Consider the following 20381-nt stretch of genomic DNA (forward strand, 5'->3'; position numbering starts at 1 on the left):
GCTCTGGCTGGGGACATTGGTGACTACAATCTGCAATTTAGCAGTCCTTCTCTCTTTCTTGGTCAATTTACCATGACCTTGTCAAAAGTCTTCTTTGCCTTGTTCGAGTGCATTTCTTTCTCAACTGGATCCACCTTCCTCAGAATCATTCTGAAATCTCCCCCATGATGAAACATCGGAATAATTAAATATTCAGACATCTACAAAAAATAAACATGCATTACAATCTCATAATCAATTTTTTCCTAAATTCACCACGGTCAAAATTAGTGGAATATGTTTTTAACTTTCTCTAATGTGTGCTTAAAATAATACATAATCAACCTTGATTAATCACGTTGGACATTTTTTAATCAGGTTTCATGTTTTCTTTATTCAGGACCACAAGTGAGTTGTAAAGCTCAATGGTGGTGTGTCAGAGTGAGTTAATAGGACCACATAAAGCACAAGACACAAAGAGATCCATGGAGAAAGGGGCTTACCTACACCGTCACAAGCACAGTCAGTCAGCTCCTTCAAGCACCGTCAGATTTCCGTCAACGACAACGATGTCAGCTTCGTCAATGCCCACCCCAGTAACAACGTCAACACGAATCTCTAACTTTCCAAGGTAAACAATGGTTACGAAGGTGAAAAACGTTCTCTCCTAGGATTTACTGGTAATTCTGAAAGGTAAATGAAGGGTTTTTATGGAATGGCACACTGTGAAATAAATGTTTTTGGCACCTCCCCTCAAAACGACCACGTTTTATGTTGACGTGGATTCGGACAACTAACCCCCTGACCATTTCAATTGTCCATGTCTGCATCAATCGTCCACGTCAGCTAGCTTCCGTTTATTCTTGCCGGAGATTCACCCTCAAGGACCGGCTTGTGTGACAGAGATATGGGACAGGGACCAAAGTGGATTACAATATTCGTCAGGGATTGCTTTGTCATTGTGCGAAATGGTCAGGGACCGGGGTGGTAGTTCACTCGAAGAATTAAACAAAGCACAAAATCGTGGATGCATTAGCCACAAAAAAACCGTGCCACCAACCTCACACACACGCACCATACCTCGTTTCCTTTCTCTTCACTTCCACTCATTGCATCAAATTCTCTTTTTCTTTTACTTTTTCTCAAGCACCCAAATTTTAGTTTTCAGTTTCTTCCCCTTTTCTCTTTTGTGTAATCCAATAAAGAAACTTTCCCAAACACAAACCCACCACTGTGCCACCTTCGTTTTTTTGTTTTTCTCTTCACTTTCTCAGCTTCCAAAAAAAAACCCTTTTTTGTGATTTTCTCTACGACCGCTGCATTATTTCCTCATTGCAATTCAAATCATTTTCTAATTTAATTTTCCGATTGGTTTGGTTCTAGAGTTTCTGCTAATGACTCTAGCCTTTTATCATAGCTAGTGTTTTTTTTTTTTGAAAAAGTAGAAAGCTTCGATGACGATGATTCCATGGGGTGGAATAAGTTGCTGTTTGAGTGCAGCTGCTCTATACCTCCTTGGCAGAAGCAGTGGCAGGTAACTGATTTTCTCACTATTTGTGTTCTTTTCCCTTTAATTTCAATCCAAACTTAGATCTAAGATGTAAACATTTGTGCATTGTAATGATAATAAATGGCACTCTTATAACATATATATAGTTTTATTTTATTTTTTAATTTTAATTTTTTTGCAGGGATGCTGAGCTTCTGAAATCTGTAACAAGGGTCAATCAATTGAAGGAGCTGGGTATGTTTGCTTTTCCCTTCTGGACCCCCTGACACTGAAAGTTCAATTCTTCTTATGTAGATATGCAAGTTTTTTAATTGCATTTATTTTTGTTGTTTTGAAGTGTATGATATGAGTAACTGATATTCAAATTGTTGTGCATGTAGAGATTGTTTGTTTTTTTTATTATTTCATACAATAAATTGCGTATAAATATAATCATGCTTGATAAATGAAGTTGTGTTATATCAATGGCATTGTTTCAGATTTATTGTTGCCCTGTGTTGCTATGCACTAGAGAGATTGTCACTGAAACTGGGTAAAAGAAAGTACTGATCAGATTAATGATCTCTGTTTCCACAGTGATAATGATGGCTACTAAATTGGATAATTTAATTCGGTACAAATTATTTTTGTTACTTGTATCATCTTTCTTAACCTTGATTAGTTTTTCTAATTGTAGCTTCTAGGTATTTTGGTTTTGCATATGGCTGGAAAGCAGTTGTTGCTGGCTAGATTGAACATTGGCCTTGTATGGCTTCTTTGTTCATCATCCATTTTCTTCGTGTGTTCACGCCATTTTTGCTGAGCTTTTTTGTTGTAACATGCAAATTTTTATTGTAACCATTTTGGTAACGACATTTTGTTGTATGCTTCAGACATTATCTATGATATTGGTGTCTGTGATATCATATTTATCATTAATTTACTCCTTACAATACTTGTTTCTTTTAGTAAATTACCTGTAATGATACTTCTTATTAATGTAGAGTTGATGTGCATTTCTACTTGCTACTTCGTAATTAGTGATGCAATATGTGCTCTTGTGATTTGTGACCTTGCTTCGGATTTCCTCGCTTTCCAGCACAACTGTTAGATGCGAAAATCTTACCCTTGGTTGTTAGCATTTCTGGGAGAGTCAGCTCTGAAACCCTAATTCACTGTGAGTTTAGTGGTTTAAGAGGAGTAATAGTTGAAGAAACGGTAAGTAGACACAATATTGTGAAGCATCAATGATTACAGAATTTTCCTTTCTCATTCAGCCCTTTGCAATTAACATGGAACCCGTTTTGCAGTTTTCATTTTAGGCAGAGCAACATTTTCTTAAACACAATGATGCAGGTTCATGGATACAAGATTCTGCTTTAATGCTATCCATGAGTAAAGAAGTTCCTTGGTATCTGGTGAGCAGTTTTCTCTGTTCCTCTAGTGTATTTTGATTTATTTCTTCCTTTATGTATTATATAACTATTAGTACCGGATATTAAGTTATCTCTTCCCTTCTTCCCTCAATGCCCAATGGCCAAAATGGTGATAACTATAAAATGAATGAAAAAAGTTAGAATGTTTGTGTTCACTTGGAATACTTAGGATTTACCCTAGTGGGCTGGGAGTCCTAAGTATTTTCCTGGACTATCCTACATTGGAATACTTAGGATCTCCTCAATGTTCACTCTTATCTTGATTGGGACGTGCTTACCAAAAGTGATGCTAGATTTCTCTACATTTTTTCTGAGACAGTCGTGTAAGTGTTGAGAATCTGAATTAGCTGGTAAATCTCCTCCTTCTCTGCCCCTGCAAAAATAATGCAATCCTTCTCAAACAATAAATGAGTTAAAGTAGGTGTTGTTGGGGCGAGTTTTATCAGAATGACATATATCAAAACAGAAAAGCTATGCATACAAGCCATTAGGGCTTGTATGCTTTACAAGTTCATTAACCAATAAACCCCCAAAACGCGCTGCAAGCCCTACGTCCAATACACATGCTATATAAAGATCCCGCGTATATATAACTACCAAATTTAAAAGATTTGTTTCCTTCTTCGTTCTTCTTCTGGTTCTTCTTCTTCTGGTTCTTCTCTCCTTATTTCTAGATTTGTTTCCTTCTTCGTTCTTCTTCTCGTTCTTCTCTCTTTCTAACTCCAACTTCATTTTCTATCGATTTTTGTTTACTGAAATCAAAGTTTGGATTCGTTTTGAAGATAATGGATGATTCAACCTCAGATTCTCAGATGAATCAGGGCAAAGTGGATTATGAATTTGAATCTAACGAAGTTTCTGAGGTTTGATTTACATACGTTTACTCTGAATTTTGTTGCAGTAATTTGTATAGCATTGTGTAGCTGAATAATTCGTGAACATTGACTATGAGACTAACGCATCAACATAAATCTGTGGATTGAATGTAATGTATTAGTTTTGATTGATTATCTGGAATTTATAGCAGACGCTCGGGTGTAGATCAGAACTTTTTTTGGTGTATTTGTTTCGGTAGTGTGGGTGTATTTACAGTTATGGCTTTTTCTGTTATTTTAGCTTAGTTGTTGTCGTTCGGGTGTATTATATCAGACATGATTGGGTGTGTTTTTAGTTTTTGTGATGATGTATTCTGCAGCATGTGTGTTTACAGCTTATGGCTTTTATTGCCATTTTAGTTGAGTTGGTGCCGTTCGGGTGTATTATATTAGCAATGATTGGGTGTATTTATAGTTTTTGACATGGTGTATTCTGCAGTCCCTCTCTGTTGTTGATGACCAGTTTGTTCCGAAGGTTGGAATGACCTTTACCACCCTTGAAGATGCTAGAAAAGTTTACAGGAACTACGCCAAGGTTGTAGGTTTTTCTACAAGAGTTTGGAGCACAAATAGAAAGGGAAACGAGATTAAGAATCAATTGATTACATGTAGCAGAGAGGGAAAATGGAAATCTAAAATATCTCCGACTGAGAAGACAAATCTGACAGCCGGTTTAAACTATCCTGCAAGAATTTATATACACACATTGAAGGATATTAGTGCTTGGATCATTTCAAAGGTTGTGTTGGATCATTCACACCCTTGCTGTCCAAGTAAAGCAGAGATGCTCAAACAGCACAAGGAACTAAGCATGTCCATTCGTCGTACAATAGAGAATAACGAGGAGGCTGGTATTAGACCAAGCAAAACTTACCAATCATTTGTTGCGGCTGCTGGTGGTCATCGTGAGTTAAATTTTATTGAAAAGGATGTGAGGAATTACATTACCAGGGAAGTGCGGAATATTTCCGAACAAGAAGATGCAAAGGAATTCGGGAAATATTTGTTACGAATGAAAGGGAAGAATCAAAATTTCTTTTTTGAGCTTGAACTCGAGGAGGATCAATCAATTAAGCTGGCTTTTTGGGCCGATGCAAGAAGTAGAGCTGCCTTTGAGTATTTCGGAGATGTTATTTCATTTGACACCACTTACAATACAAACAGGTAACAAACTGTCCCTGTTTATGATGCTAAATTAATGTATTTTTATAAATCTGCCGCAGAGGTGTATATTGGGTGTCTTTTGGATGTATAGAAAGCATTTGTTGGGTGTATCTAATGATTTTTCATTCTGCACTATGATAATTTGTTTCAGATATAATTTGGTTTGTGGTTCTTTTGTCGGGGTGAATTGCCATCGTGCTCGTCGCTGCTTTACATTTTCTCATCGTTGCTTCTGAAGTTGTCTTCCTCTCTGCTCGCGCGCGGTCGTGCTCGTCTCTGCTCGCGCGCCGTCGTGCTTGTTGCTGCTCGTGCGCCTTCGTGCTCGTCGCCGCTCGCATCGTCGTCGTGTTAGTCGTTCTGCATTTTGAGCTTCTGAACTTTTCTCTGCTCGATTCCAATTTGCTCGTCTTCTTCTACTTGCGACGTTTTGCTTGGCCCCTGGCTGGGTGCTGATATGCTCTGCTCCACCGTGGTGCTCGTGCTCTTTCCATCACAGATAGGCTCCTTACTTTACTCAGCTTTGTTATGGCTGAAGTTGACGAGAAATTTTGGTAATGAAAATTTTTCTTCTTTTATGAGAAATTACTGTTTAATTAATTATGATCCTATTAATCACTGCAATGTTTTATTTTTATTGTGTATTCGCCGGCCTGTGCTTTAATCACTAAATGATGTCAATTTTAGGGCTTGAAAAATTTAATTAACATTAGATTCATAGTCATTGTAGGTGTTGGAGTTGGCTGAGAATGCTTCCAGTTCAATCAATTTACTGCTAGGTTTTTCACAATGCTTCCACTTACCTTCACTTTTTCTTTTTCTCTGCGTAACTAAACTTACTTCTTCAGGGAGGAGGAAGAGGTTGATAGATTTAGCAAAGTTCAAGAGAGTTTCTTGACAAGTTCTTCAACTCTCAGTATACTTGAATTCATGTTAGTGGTCCAAACTTTTATACTTTGAACTTTCAAGAAAATAAAGCAAGCCAATTAGTGATGTGTTGTGTGCAGTAGAGATTCTTTTTCTTTCCATTTTTTACATTGATAAATTCGTATCTATAAACTCTGCTTCTCCATGTTCGGTGCTTCAGTTTATCGGCGTTTTTTCCATACTCATTGCATCGTAGGCATTCATTCAATGCCTTTCTTTATCATATATCTTATCAAACTTCATAATTCTAATTAATTGATTAATTAATTATTGTGTCTTTACTTTCTTTTTTCTGTCTGGTCATTGTAAAGTTTTCAAGAGACAATAATTTGCTATATGTATAGGCAGGTAATTTTTTTTTCCTTTCAAGAATTCACACCAGATGATGGAATTCTTTATCTGTATTAGTTCATCATGGTTTGTAAAAACTTCAGGTGATGCTGAAAATGAAGAGTAGACATGTTGCAGGAACCATTACCAAAAAGAAAAAGAGTAAGCTACCTTTGGCTTCACAAATCACATAATTGTTTTCCTTGTATATAGGGATAATCCTGATCATAAATAGATACTAAATTCTTTGTAATATTGAATTTGCAGTTGTTGTGCTAGATATTTGCACAGACTTACCAGCATGGCCAGGGAGACAGGAGGGAGAAGAAGAAAGAAGAAACAAGAACTCACAATGCTCAACTGCATGCTACCATCTCAGAGCTGCAGTGGCTTCTGCTGTGGCAGCCATCCCGGCTGCAATGGCTGCTTCATCTGCACCAAGCAAGGATGAGAGGATGGCCAAGACTGGCGTGGCTGTGGCCTCTACAGCCACATTGGTGGTCGTGCAGTGCGTCGAGGCTACTGAGGCAATAGGGGCTGAGAGAGATCACCTAGCTTCTGTGGTTAGCTCAGCTGTCAATGTCAGCTCTTAAGATGATATCACTACTCTTACCACTGCAGCTGCAACAGGTAGCACTCCTTGATGACACTGTCAAGAATCAACAAGAGTATAGTTGAATTGTCAATAAGCCGCTTCATAGGACAAAATGTGTCTTGTGTTCATGTTGGCATGGATAGTGTGACACTAAGAGATAGTAATGATGACCCTGATCTTAATTATTAATGTTTGTAACTCTAAGAGGAGCAGCTACCCTGAAGGCAAGAGCATTGAAAGAGGTATGGAACATTGCTGCAGTGACACCATTAGAGAAAGGCAGGGGAGGATTGGAATTTGTGGCAAAGGTACTACAATTACCAATAACAATAATAGCAACAATACCAGCACAAGTGATGGTGGGGAGATTCTTAATGGAGAAAATTTTCTAGGCGTCTGCAGCCAAGAGCTACTTGCTAAGGGAAGTGAATTACTCAAACAAACCCGCAAAGGTAACACAACATCAATCACAAATGTTGCTGCTAGTATTAAATCAATTTTATTTTGTTGGCAAAATGTCTTGACATAGTAATGAATAATGATGAAAATTGCAGGTGATCTTCACTGGAAAATAGTTTCTGTTTACATACATCGAATAGGCCAGGTAATTTTTTTCCTTTCAAGAATTCACACCTGATGATGGGATTCTTTATCTGTTTCAGTTCATATGGTTTGTAAACTTTTCAGGTGATGCTGAAAATGAAGAGCAGACATGTTGCAGGATCCATTACCAAAAAGAAAAAGAGTAAGCTACCTTTGGCTTCACAAGTCACAACATTGTTTTCCTTATATGTGGGGATAATCCTGATCATAAACAGATACTAAATTCTTTGTAATCTTTGAAGTTGCAGATGCTATGCTAGATATTTGCAGAGACTTACTACTGCTTGATGATGGCGAAAAGTGGAAATACTTTGGGTTGAAGACAGATGCAAGGGGAATTGTAGAGATTGAGTGTAGAAATCAAGGGGACTATGATATCTGGACTCAAGGGGTCTCCAGGCTTCTTTCCATTGTTGCACAAAGACAAAACAGATTTGGAAACTGATCCATGCATCTTACACTATTACTATTAATTGGGTCTCTAGTTACTGCTGACTACTGAACTAAATTCAAATTATATGCATTATAATTCATTTTGCATATGTGTAACTGTAGATAGACAGACTCAACTCGAGTGAACTTTGTAAATTAAGCAAAAATCGTCTACTGTCTGAATTTGTACAATTGTAGGAGTTTTATTTATTTATTTATTTGGGTAACTATGCCTTGTCTCAAGTCCCTATAATTCTTAAGAATTTCAGCTGAGGATTTATCTCTTTTTTTAATTTTATTGTGTACAAATTTATTTAATAATTAAATGATTATACATGTCTCTTTTGTATTTTCACTACAAAAACAACTCTTATTTTTACCTTTCAATAGTTGCATATTTAGTTTAGAGGCAACATTTATATGGGTTGCATAATTAGAAGAATAAGCAACGTTTCCAAAGGTTTCATATCAATCTGACAGATAACACTTTAGTAGGTAGCTAAGTCAAATTAATAGGCAACATTTTAGCGTGTATACTAAGAAGAGGCAACGTTTTTTGCTAGTAGCTGAAGCAGCATGACAGCTAAAAGAACAGGTGTTAAAGTGTTGTCTAAAACACAGTTCAAGAGTTGCCTACAGAAGCGTTGCTTTTAAAGCAAAAAAACCTTGCTTCGACCTAAGGCAATGGCCGCATCAGCAAGGTCTCCAAAAACGTTGTCTCAAGTCTCAAAATGTTATTATAGATCAAAGGCAATTTTTTTATCAATTTTTAGACAATATTTTTTGAATATTGTCTCAACTCTAAAATGTTATAGTAATTTTAGGTTATTTTATCTTTAATATAGAGAACCCTAATAGTTTAATATAGCAATATAATTCAACTTTTAACTCCAGGGGAAATTAAAATAATGAATGTTATTTTTAAACCACATAACTGAGCATGCACTACTTGAAAAACCTAAAATTGATGGTCTGTACACTGATATTTGTATATAAAGAAGGTGGTGACGGAGGAACAGAAAGAGATGCCATACGTGTGTTTCAAGACGCTAGACAAGTTTTATGGAATCGACGTCTGCGATTTGCTTTCTCCGCCCAAGGAGTTGGAGGACCAGGCGGTGCTGACTTGGGCTTCTCTTCCTCCGATTCCAGCTGCTTTCAAGGCTGATCTTCCGGCTTTCTGCGTGCAGCTTGTGGAGTTCGACTCCAACTTCTATCTCCTCGGAGGTCTTCAAAATCGTCCTACCGGCGATGCTCCTATCGGTCCTCCTTCGGTCAAAACATTCGAACTTCGTCTGGACGAAGATAATGAGAAACAGAAGCAGAAGCAGTTAACGTTCAAGGAGGTGGACTTAATCCCTGAACCACCAATTTGCTACGCCAAGAGGGTGTTCGACTACGAAAAAATTAAGGGGGATTATTATTTCATCCAGTTCGATCCCATGATGCCTAAAATATCAAAGGATTCCTTCTGGGTTCTGCGCTCACAAACACATGACTGGCAATCTCTACCGTCTCCTCCCGACTTGGGCCTCGATGTTTATGATGTATTTGAAACAAATCATTTTGTGTATGGTGAAAGAATATATTTTCAAACCATTTATATGACAGATGATGCATTTATGGAATTTATGGAATTAAAGAGCAAAACTCCTTCACCCAATGTTGGAGAGTTTGAAAGTGTGCTCTTCTATTCCTTTGATACATCCTTGGGAGGTGGGACATGGACTATACAGGGGGGAGCTGATGCATTCATAGAATCTTTCAGTTTTACTGTTCAGGGCAGACGGCGCTTCCACCGTCCCATTACACTGCCTCTTCCAGGTATCATTCTCAGCAATTTCAATCATAATGACTTAATTCGTTTCTTTGTTTCTCTAATTTATTTATCCTTTTTATATGGTGGATCAAGAGTTATTTTTCTCAGCATAAACATACTACAATCGATATGGAATTGAATTAAATTAAAATTTTTATCTGCTTCGCCTGGGATAGTTTGTCAAAGTACACAATTTGATTGAATTGAGTTTTGTTAGATCATTAAGGATATTTGTAATCACAATAGCAGTGAAACGTATAATTGCATTGAAATCTAGTCATTATGTTTTTTGTTGCAGTCCCAGGGGATTATAGTCTTCATCTCTCTACTTCTCACATTGAAAGATCCGATCATTTTGGTGAATGGGAAGATAGGTATAAAGCAACCTTACATGCCTTGCTTGTGAACAAAAGAGGTGTTCGATTTGTTCAGCCAATCGAGGGTTGTTTTGAGGGCATCCAACCTGCATTTTATGCTGCATGTCCAACTCTCGTCTACCTTGGTAACAACATGGTTTGTGCCATGTTAATTGGCTTTCTAGATGAGCATCATAAACGTAGATGTCCATTAATTTGTGTTTCTATATTTAATTTATCTATCATGGAGGATGCTATTGATATGGATTACGTTAACAGTTCTGTTTCTCAAAAGGTTCATAATTTTTTAACTGTTAATGTAATCAGGAGAAATGTCTATTCCATGGTAGATTATTTGGAAACACATTTAATACTGAGAGACGTGTACCCATTGATAGATGAAATTAAGGAATTTCTTTGGAAAGAGTCAAAGGATCCTCTCTCTCCTGTGTCAAAGAAGTCAAAGCTCATCTAGGGTTATTTCCATTTTAACATCTTTTATTCATGTTTTGCTTAGGTTTTCCTTGGATGTATTTATGGTTTAAGAATTAAGAAGACATGATACTTCCAACTGTATTTTGTGGATTTGGAAACTTCACACTGAAAGAATTGGATTGAATTTTTGAAAGAATTCCTTTGTAATTCAATTCTCACAACAATTGTTTAATTTGGGATGAATGTGATGTTATTAATAGTATTTATGATTTCGTTCTCTAGTCTCTACACACTACAATATTATATTGAGTGTCAATAAGATCTGTTATAGCCATCTATTCTTAATATATAAAAGTAGATATATAAGCATGCACCACATTCCTTCTAAGTTATTCCTCTTATTCTACTAACGTCATGTCAGCAATATTGCTTACGTGGCAAAATTTTAGAAACAACCAATCAAATCTTGCCAAATTTCAACCACTCAAATCTTGCCAAATCAACTTCTATTTTCAAATTAAAAAAAAAAAACTAAAAAACAAAATAAAAAACAACAAAAACACAAATTCTCGCCTGAAAACTCCTTACTCTTCTCATGCTTCTGGAAACCCTCTTCTTCTTGGCACCTCTTCGTCTGGAAATCCTCTTCTTCTTGGCACCTCTTCTGAAACCCTCCTGACTAATATTTTGATACCTATTTTAAAAATGTAGAAACACAATTATTTGAAACACTTAGATGTATTCAATTTAGACAAGCAAGGATGAGGAGAAAGCTATATCTTCGAACAAAGAGGAGTGCCAATTAGCTTCCACTTCAGGTTAGTACAAAATAATCTTATAACATATTCTGTTCTGTTTTTTGTATTGATTTTTGGTACGGATAGAAAAAAAATTCTTTTGTAATTGTTTACGAATCATTACGTAGGATTCAAATTATTTTATTTATCTTTTGTATTGCCAATTTAGCTTTTACTTTAGGTGAGTACAAATTATTTTATAATATGCTTTGTTCTGATTGTTGTTACTCATAGCTAATTAATAGGAAAAAATCCGTACAGTAATTTTTTTAAAATAAAGTCACATCAATATTAATTTTACAATCCGTAAATAAGTTTACCCACATTAATTCTATCAATGCGTGAAAAAAGGATAATTTTTTTTGAAAAAAATTACTTCAATAATAATTTTGCAACCCCTGAAGAGAAAGCAATCTATTCTTAATATATAAAAGTAGATACATAAGCATGCACCACATTCCTTCTAAGTTATTCCTCTTATTCTACTAATGCCATGTCAGCAATATTGCTTACGTGGCAAAATTTTAGAAACAACCAATCAAATCTTGCCAAATTTCAACCACTCAAATCTTGCCAAATCAACTTCTATTTTCAAATTAAAAAAAAAACTAAAAAACAAAATAAAAAACAACAAAAACACAAATTCTCGCCTAAAAACTCCTTACTCTTCTCATGCTTCTGGAAACCCTCTTCTTCTTGGCACCTCTTCGTCTGGAAACCCTCTTCTTCTTGGCACCTCTTCTGAAACCCTCCTGACTAATATTTTGATGCCTATTTTAAAAATGTAGAAACACAATTATTTAAAACACTTAGATGTATTCAATTTAGACAAGCAAGGATGAGGAGAAAGCTATATCTTCGGACAAAGAGGAGTGCCAATTAGCTTCCACTTCAGGTTAGTACAAAATAATCTTATAAAATACTGTTCTGTTTTTTGTATTGATTTTTGGTACGGATAGAAAAAAAATTCTTTTGTAATTGTTTACGAATCATTACGTAGGATTCAAATTATTTTATTTATCTTTTGTATTGCCAATTTAGCTTTTACTTTAGGTGAGTACAAATTATTTTATAATATGCTTCGTTCTGATTGTTGTTACTCATAGCTAATTAATAGGAAAAAATCCGTATAGTAATTTTTTTAAAATAAAGTCACATCAATATTAATTTTACAATCCCTAAATAAGTTTACCCACATTACTTCTATCAATGCGTGAAAAAAGGATAATTTTTTTTGAAAAAAATTACTTCAATAATAATTTTGCAACCCCTGAAGAGAAAGCAATGTTTAAGTTAAGGAGAATTGCCAATTGAGCTTTCACTTTAGGTGAGTACAAATTATTTTGTTACATATCTCATTCTAATTGTTGCTACTCATAGCTAATTAATAGAAAAAAATCTGTATAGTTTGTTGTAATTGTTTGCTGTCATTATGTAGGATGAAAATAAATCTTTTGCATTATATTTAAAATCATAAAAATTGGTAAAAAAAGAATAATTTTTGGGTCAAAAAATCACATCAATAGTAATTTTGCAATCCGTAGAAAAATATAGATATCCTTCTAATTTTATTGTGTAATAAGATTGTCCAATCCTTTCAAAAAAAGAAGACAAGAAGTTATGTGCCTCCAACATATGATTATGCAGCTTGGTTTGTTTAACATTATTTTTATACCACCTTCTTTATTTTTTGTAAATTGATTTATAAGGTGACTTTGATGCCTATTTTGAAAATGTAGAAACAAAATTATTTGAAAGACTTAGATCTATCCAATTTAAACAAGTAAGGATGATGAGAAAGCAATATCTTCGGTCAAAGAGAAGTGCCAATTTAGTTTCCACTTCAGGTTAGTATAAAAGAGTCTTATAACATATTATGTTCTGTTTTTGTATTGATTTTTGGTTCTGATAGAAAAAAAAATTCTTTTGTAATTGTTTACGAATCATTACGTAGAATTTAAATAAATTATTTTGTATTACATTTAAAATTCTATCGATATGTGAAAAAGGGATAATTAAAAAAAATTGCTTTAATAATAAATTTGCAATCCTTGAAGAGAAAGCTATGTCTTAAGTTAAGAAGTATTGCCAATTTAGCTTTCACTTTAGGTGAGTACAAATTATTTTATAACATGTTTTCTTCTAATTGTTGCTACTCATAGTTAATTAATAGGAAAAAATCTGTATAATTTGTCGTAATTGTTTGTTATGTAGGATAAAAATGAAATCTTTTGTATTATATTTAAAATCATACAAATCTGTGAAAAAAGAGATAATTTTTTAAAAATAAAATTACATCAATATTAATTTTGCAATCCATAAATAAATTTACCGACATTACTTTTATCGATACGTGAAAAAAAGGATTTTTTTTGGAAAAAATTACTTCAATAATAATTTTGCAACCCTTGAAGAGAAAGCAATTTTTAAGTTAAGGAGTAATGCCAATTGAACTTTCACTTTAGGTGAGTACAAATTATTTTGTAACATACTTTGTTCTAATTGTTGCTACTCATAGCTAATTAATAGGAAAAAATCTGTATAGTTTGTTGTAATTGTTTACTGTCATTATGTACGATGAAAATGAAATCTTTTGCATTATATTTAAAATCATAAAAATTGGTAAAAAAAGGGATAATTCTTGGGTCAAAAAATCACATCAATAATAATTTTGTAATCTGTAGAAAAATATGGATATCCTTTCAATTTTATTGTGTAATAAGATTGTGCAATCCATTAGTTAAATCCAATTGTTTAGAAAAAAAATTGTGAAGCCTATTTGTATTTTTAATACTTCTTCATTGTATATTTTCTGTTTAAAACTACATTTCATCAAAGTTTTTTGTTTACAGATGGACAATCAACGTGTATTCATAGCTCACCTTCAAGACGTATTGTGCTTGCTACGGTGCATAATTTTAAATTGGTGAGGTTAAAGTATAATGTACAAAATATAATAATATTTATATATTTACTAAGGCTTTATTGTATATCTTCTGCACCGCAGATAATACAAATAATGAGATGGAAAGATATGCTGTGTTTCGAGAGGCAAGACGCAAAAGAAGGCAATTATTAAATCAAAAGAGATGTGTTCGATCTACTCAAAATTCACGTATACCTACTTTCAGCAATAATTTCTCCCTTTTTCTTCCAAAATAAATTTTCAATTTCATTACTCATAATTAATTTTTTTCCTTTTTTTTTAAAATTGTAGCAGGCAATCCAGAAATTCAACCAACTACTTCCTCAACGAGGGTCGTTTCTAATCGAGCAAATCAACGCCCAAGTAAGTGGACAAATTTTTATTTATTTTCTCTTAACATTATAGCTCGAAATTAAGGCAACTAAATGTTTGAGTGAACTCTTTTATTACAAATAATGTTTTATTAAACTGATTCTTTAGTTACTAATTTAATTTCATTTCAAATATATTATTTAAATTATGTTCTTTATTTCAATTTTTACAGATTTGACAAATGAAGTTTGAAATTTTGGAAGACCAACATGCGTCTGTGAGTATTGTGGCGCAATACTTTGGTACGAAGAAAGGACTCGCAAAACTATAACTACAACTCATCCGAAATTCTCCATTTGCTGCTTGGAAGGAAGAGTCCAATTGCCATTGTTAAAACCCCCTCCTCTTTTGCTACATAATTTACTGGATTACCATGGAAGCAACATTGCAAAAAATTTTAGGAAGCATATTCGCATCTATAATGCTGTCTTTGCTTTTACGTCTATGGGTGGAAAAATTAATCATGAAATTAATAAACATGGTGGCCCATATACTTTTCATATTAATGGTCAAAATTACCATTTCCTAGGATCTTTGGTTCCTTTAGATGGGAGGAAAGCTAAATTTGCACAACTTTATATACATGACACAGCTAATGAGATATCAAATAGATTAGGAGTGTTCAACAATGATGATGGAAGTTGCCCCCTTGAAGAGGAAGTTGTCAGAGATCTAATTCATATGTTTGATGAACATAATGTCTTGATTCAATCTTTTAGAATGGCTAGAGACAAACATCAAGAAGATGAAATTCGTGATTTCAAACTTCGATTGATAAATAAAAGGGTAACCGATGGAAGACAATATAATCTACCTTCTTCTTCAGAAGTTGCAGCACTTTTAGTTGATTAGTACTCTAATGAGGAGGAATACCATCGTGATATAATTATTGAACATAAAAAAGCTGGTCTTCAAAGAATAACTGAAATACATCCAAGCTTTATGGCCCTACAATATCCTTTGCTGTTTCCGTATGGAGAAGATGGCTTCAGGATAGGAATAAGTCATTGATGAGTTTGGAAAACTCTTATCTAATTTTGATGATGAACAAACATTATTAAAATATTAATTTACAAAATTATTAATTTTGATCCTAATTCATATATGCTTAATTAATAATTTTGTTGTGCAGATTTTATGTTGGGCCGGGAAATATGTTTCTGACTTAAGCCCAATAAGCAGCCTTGTTGCATGCTTTATACTATGAGGCTGAAATTTTATATTAATGGGCCAGAATAAATATTAATGTTGCAAGCCCAACCAAATATTTTCTTGTTTGCTTCCTATGCTTGATCCGCTACACAATTTTATCAGGAAAGCAAATGCTTATCAAATGGGCCAGCTTTGATCATATTGTCACAAGCCCAAATTATACTAAAGAGAAAGGTTCCATGCTTGGTCCGAAACAAAAGGAAAAATGAAAGCTTAGTGCTTCCAACGGAACTAAGTCTTGAATCATGTAATGGATTTCAAAATCTATTACATTGTTAATTAATGCATGGGGAACATGAGAGAGAAAAATTCAGCTGAAGTGATTGATGGCTATTATGTCAAACACGCCACTCTATGTTAAGGGAAGTAAAAGCAAGCTATGCCTAATTAATTTGTTTAACTTCTTTACATTGCTTTTCTCTTCCTCAGATTCTTTTCACTCTCTCTCATCTCTTTCTTCTTTTCTCTTTGGTCCTTGTCCAGTGAACCATGGACGCCGTGCTCTTCAACGAAGAAAAAGAAAGAGTAGCATGCATCAAGACCATCAAGCTAATGATGGCAAGAAAACATACCAAAAGAAAGATGAGCTGTGGCTAAGATGCTTACCAAATGTGGTTAGATTTGGTGAAGCTATCTTGAGCCTTTCATGCTCAAAAATGGAAGAAGAAGATTCGGCCAGCTAGAGGAGATTCTTGAAGCATGGCTTGTCTTTGATTCTGCTCAACCACCACAGGGAGTAGCTAGAGTGGCGAAGTGATGGTTGAGGGCAGAGATTGAAGCAGATGAAGTCATCATCATCATGAGGCATCAAGGGCCAAAAATCCATCTTGGAGAAGAAGCCAAGGATGGAGAGCCCGGATTGATGAAGGTTGATGATCAAGAAAGGACTAGAGGTAATTGCATGTTGGTTAATGCATGGTTATCTCTTCTCTCTCTGAGTGGCCGAACCGGTTCTGTGTTTGTTGAAGGAGGAAGAAGTTGGTTCGGTTTTGGCTTCAAGTGTGGAGGCTTTCCTCTTCTTTAAAAAGGGGGAACAACCACTGTTTGAAGCAAGGAGAAAATTTGAGAGTGCAAGGCACAGAGTTCTCAGAGCTACCTGAGCTAACAGATTTCTCTTCTCCTTCAATGTATTCTGTTTTGTAATTTTCTGTTTAATTTTGTCATGTCTTGAGTCTCATGGTAAAAGGCAAACAGTGAGGTTTGTAATGAAAAAGCCATAGAGCGGAAAAAGGCAGAGAGTGCAAAATTAAAAGAAAAAGCCATAGATGTCTTAGAGGTCCTTTGTTCATCTATGTTGTGTATCATGATTCTGTGGGAATCCCCTTGTAAGTTGGGTTAGCACTTTACAAGTTGTAATCAGATTGATTATAGTGAAATTCCATCATGCTTGTGATGGAGACTGGATGTAGGCTGCACTGCACTTAGCAGCCGAACCAGGATATATCTGGGTGCAATCTCTTTCTCTTTCTACTCCATTTCTGTTTTCTACCACACACGAGCAAAAGCTAGAATTATCTCGTGCCAAGTGACGAGACAAAACAAAAAGTCTCGTAGCAAGGGACGAGACAAAACAAAGTTGCTCGTGTCAAGTGACGAGCAAATACAGAAAAGTCTTCTCTGAAGTTCAGCAAGTGCCAGCATTTAAAAAGGGGGCTAAGATTCAACCCCCCCTTCTCTTAGCCACTAAAACCATCAGTCATTTTAATAGACGAACAGGTAGAAGGTACAAACAACAAACAGTCACTATGAGACAATACTATGCTTTTCGTCTTCGGCAAAGAATTGGAGAATCCCAAACTTTGTTGCGAGGTGGATGTTTATTACAACAATTCATGGTTGATGCTTATGCTTGTATTGAACAAGGGAGACTTCATTGGATTAGAAATAATCAAACACAATTGCGAGTTAAATTGTATTGTGGATTAAGAGATGCAATCAATCAAGGAGATGTAATGGCAGATAATGTAGGCAAAATGACAATACTACCTTCAAGTTACACGGGTGGACCTCGATATCGAGTACAAAACTATCAGGTAAATAATTGACTTATGCCATAATTATTTTTGAAAAGTTTTAAAGTAATTTAAAAATTAAATAATTATTCTTTGAGCAATACTTTCAAAATCAAATATTGATAGTGTCCAATTATTCCATTTTTGCCATTTTAAAAATATTGGTTGCTAATATTATGGTTAATTAAAAAAAATATTTCATTTATGTACAGGATGCAATGGCAATATGTCGCTATGTTGGATATCCAGACTTATTTATAACTTTTACTTGTAATCCAAAGTGGTTTGAAAATGATTATATGCTTGAAGATATTGAAGGGCAAAAAATCGATGATAGACTTGACATTGTCAGTCGTGTTTTCTCTATAAAGTTAATGGAGCTCATCAATGATATTAAACGTCGACATATATTTGGGAGAGTCACTGCCGGTAATGTATCTATTTATTACTCTAATATTTTACTCATGTTATTTACATCTACTTTTTGAAATACAATACTCGGATATAATATTTACCCATTCTTGCAAATGAATCTGTTACCACATTAACAAAATTTTAATCCTCCATGAATATTTTGAATGTGCAATTTAGGAGCAAATATTTATAAAGGCTTTTTTTCATAAATAAAATTTAAATTTTATTTCAAAAATCCATAATTAAATGTTACGCAACACTCTCCAACTTCTTTAATCGGCAAATATTGATCTTCTTTATACAAATACATTTTTCGTTTCAATAATTGCCTTTTACAATTCTTATCTATTTGATAAATTCTTTCAGTTTTACAATCATTTATAAAATTGAGATTCTTTAAATTTTATAACACAATTCTTAAATCCCTTTGCTATTTATTTTTTATGTTTAAGTCATTTTTTTAACTTATTATGTATAATTGATTTCATCAAAATCAGCAATTAGATGTTCTAACTTTTTTTTTTATTTAAATAGTTGTATACACGATAGAATTTCAAAAGAGAGGACTACCACATGCCCATATATTAGTTTTCTTACATCCGGATGACAAGATACAGCTAGCATCTCAAGTTGATGAAATTATTTCTGCTGAAATACCAGATAAAGAAAATGATCCTGTTGCTTATAGTGCAGTTGATAGATTCATGGTTCATGGACCTTGTGGGATTTTAAACCAGAATTCTCCATGCATGATTAATGGCAAATGCTCAAAGCATTATCCAAAAAAATTTCATGATAGCACATCATTTGATGATGATGGATTCCCTATATACATGAGGAGGGATAATGGCAGATGTATATTGAAGAATGGTCTCCAACTTGACAATCGCCATGTCGTTCCATATAACAGGAATCTTTTGGTCAAGTACGACACCCATCTTAATGTTGAGCTTTGTAACCGATCTAGATCGGTCAAATACTTATTCAAATATATCAATAAAGGACCCGATCGTGCTACTGCAGTTATCTCAGATGAACATAATTCTACCTCCACATCTGAAACTAGAATTCAGGAACATGATGAGATAAAGGCATACTTGGATTGTAGATATATTTCTGCAGCTGAAGCTGCTTGGAGAATTTACCAATTTGACATGTTCTATCGAGAACCAGCTGTAGAACGTTTATCATTCCACCTTCCTGATCAACAACCAATTTATTTTCAAGGGCATATGACACTTGACAACATTATGAGTCGTTCAAGAATTGAGACAACAATGTTTACTGAGTGGATGAAAGTGAATTCTAAGGACATTGAGGCCAGACAACTAACATACTCTGAATTCCCTACGAAGTATGTTTGGAATAAGAAAGAAAAGTTGTGGACAAGAAGACGTAGATGCAGATGTATTGGCAGAATGTACTATGTTCCTCCTACTGCTGGAGAAAAATACTATTTGCGTATGCTGCTCAACATTGTTCGAGGAAGTTGCTCTTATGAACAAATAAGAACAATAGATGGTATTGTATATGACACTTTCAAAGATGCATGCTATGCACTTGGATTATTAGAGGATGATAAAGAATGAGATGATTGCCTTAAAGAAGCTTCGATGTGGGGTACAGGAAACCAGCTTCGCCAATTATTTTCCACCATATTAGTGCACTGTGAAGTGGTTGATCCATGTCGCCTTTGGGAATCAAATTGGAAGTTACTTTCAGAGGATATTTTATACAAGCAGCGCCGCTTATTAGATCTCCCAAATCTACAGTTGACAGATGAACAATTGCAAAACTATTCTCTCCTGGAGATTGAGCAAATTCTGAGAAAGATGGGAAAATCATTAGAAGATTATTCAGGAATGCCAATTCCTAATGACACATTAATTAGCCAAATGAATAGCCGTCTTATTTTTCAAGAGTTAAACTACGACAAGATAAAAATGCACCATGAATATGTTCAACTATCTTGTGGTTTAAACTCAGACCAAAAAGGAATTCATGATATTGTACTTAAATCTATTGATTTGAGTTTGGGCAAGTTGTTCTTTGTAAGTGGTTCAGGAGGAACAGGAAAAACATATCTCTGGAGAACACTCCTAGCAAAAGTCAGGTCCGAAGGAAAAATAGCAATTGCTGTTGCTACTTCTGGTATTGCGGCTTTACTTCTACCGGGTGGTCGAACTGCGCATTCAAGATTTAAAATACCTT

At 34.7% G+C, this 20381-nt stretch overlaps 3 protein-coding genes and 1 pseudogene across 3 annotated transcripts; all 4 read left to right on the forward strand.

The window, feature by feature from the left end:
- Positions 1–1433: 1433 nt before the first annotated feature.
- LOC130963526 (E3 ubiquitin-protein ligase SP1-like) lies at positions 1434–3773 on the forward strand. Its single transcript, XM_057889630.1, has 5 exons — positions 1434–1513; positions 1671–1723; positions 2568–2686; positions 2791–2886; positions 3687–3773. The coding sequence occupies exons 1-5, from the start codon at positions 1434–1436 to the stop codon at positions 3771–3773; spliced, it is 435 nt and encodes a 144-aa protein (XP_057745613.1).
- Positions 3774–4590: 817 nt separating this feature from the next.
- Positions 4591–7893, forward strand: LOC130963527 (VAN3-binding protein-like; annotated as a pseudogene).
- A 946-nt stretch (positions 7894–8839) lies between these two features.
- On the forward strand, positions 8840–10672 carry LOC130962269 (uncharacterized). Its single transcript, XM_057888436.1, has 2 exons — positions 8840–9651; positions 9945–10672. The coding sequence occupies exons 1-2, from the start codon at positions 8853–8855 to the stop codon at positions 10475–10477; spliced, it is 1332 nt and encodes a 443-aa protein (XP_057744419.1). The 5' UTR covers positions 8840–8852; the 3' UTR covers positions 10478–10672.
- Positions 10673–17696: 7024 nt separating this feature from the next.
- On the forward strand, positions 17697–19759 carry LOC130963528 (uncharacterized). Its single transcript, XM_057889631.1, has 3 exons — positions 17697–17777; positions 17969–18185; positions 18705–19759. Exons 1-3 carry the CDS (start codon positions 17697–17699, stop codon positions 19757–19759), a joined length of 1353 nt encoding a protein of 450 aa, XP_057745614.1.
- The last annotated feature ends 622 nt before the right edge of the window (positions 19760–20381 follow it).

This window comes from Arachis stenosperma, chromosome 2 (assembly GCF_014773155.1).
Source record: "Arachis stenosperma cultivar V10309 chromosome 2, arast.V10309.gnm1.PFL2, whole genome shotgun sequence".
Taxonomy (NCBI): Eukaryota; Viridiplantae; Streptophyta; class Magnoliopsida; order Fabales; family Fabaceae; genus Arachis; species Arachis stenosperma.

Coding starts and splice junctions, on each gene's coding strand:
- LOC130962269 (XM_057888436.1), top strand. CDS start 8,853: ATGCCATACGTGTGTTTCAAGACGCTAGACAAGTTTTATGGAATCGAC. Junction 9,652..9,944: donor CATTACACTGCCTCTTCCAG/GTATCATTCTCA, acceptor TTTTTGTTGCAG/TCCCAGGGGATTATAGTCTT.
- LOC130963526 (XM_057889630.1), top strand. CDS start 1,434: ATGACGATGATTCCATGGGGTGGAATAAGTTGCTGTTTGAGTGCAGCT. Junction 1,514..1,670: donor CTTGGCAGAAGCAGTGGCAG/GTAACTGATTTT, acceptor ATTTTTTTGCAG/GGATGCTGAGCTTCTGAAAT. Junction 2,887..3,686: donor AAGAAGTTCCTTGGTATCTG/GTGAGCAGTTTT, acceptor TTCGTTTTGAAG/ATAATGGATGATTCAACCTC.
- LOC130963528 (XM_057889631.1), top strand. CDS start 17,697: ATGGCAGATAATGTAGGCAAAATGACAATACTACCTTCAAGTTACACG. Junction 17,778..17,968: donor ATCGAGTACAAAACTATCAG/GTAAATAATTGA, acceptor ATTTATGTACAG/GATGCAATGGCAATATGTCG. Junction 18,186..18,704: donor ATTTGGGAGAGTCACTGCCG/GTAATGTATCTA, acceptor TTATTTAAATAG/TTGTATACACGATAGAATTT.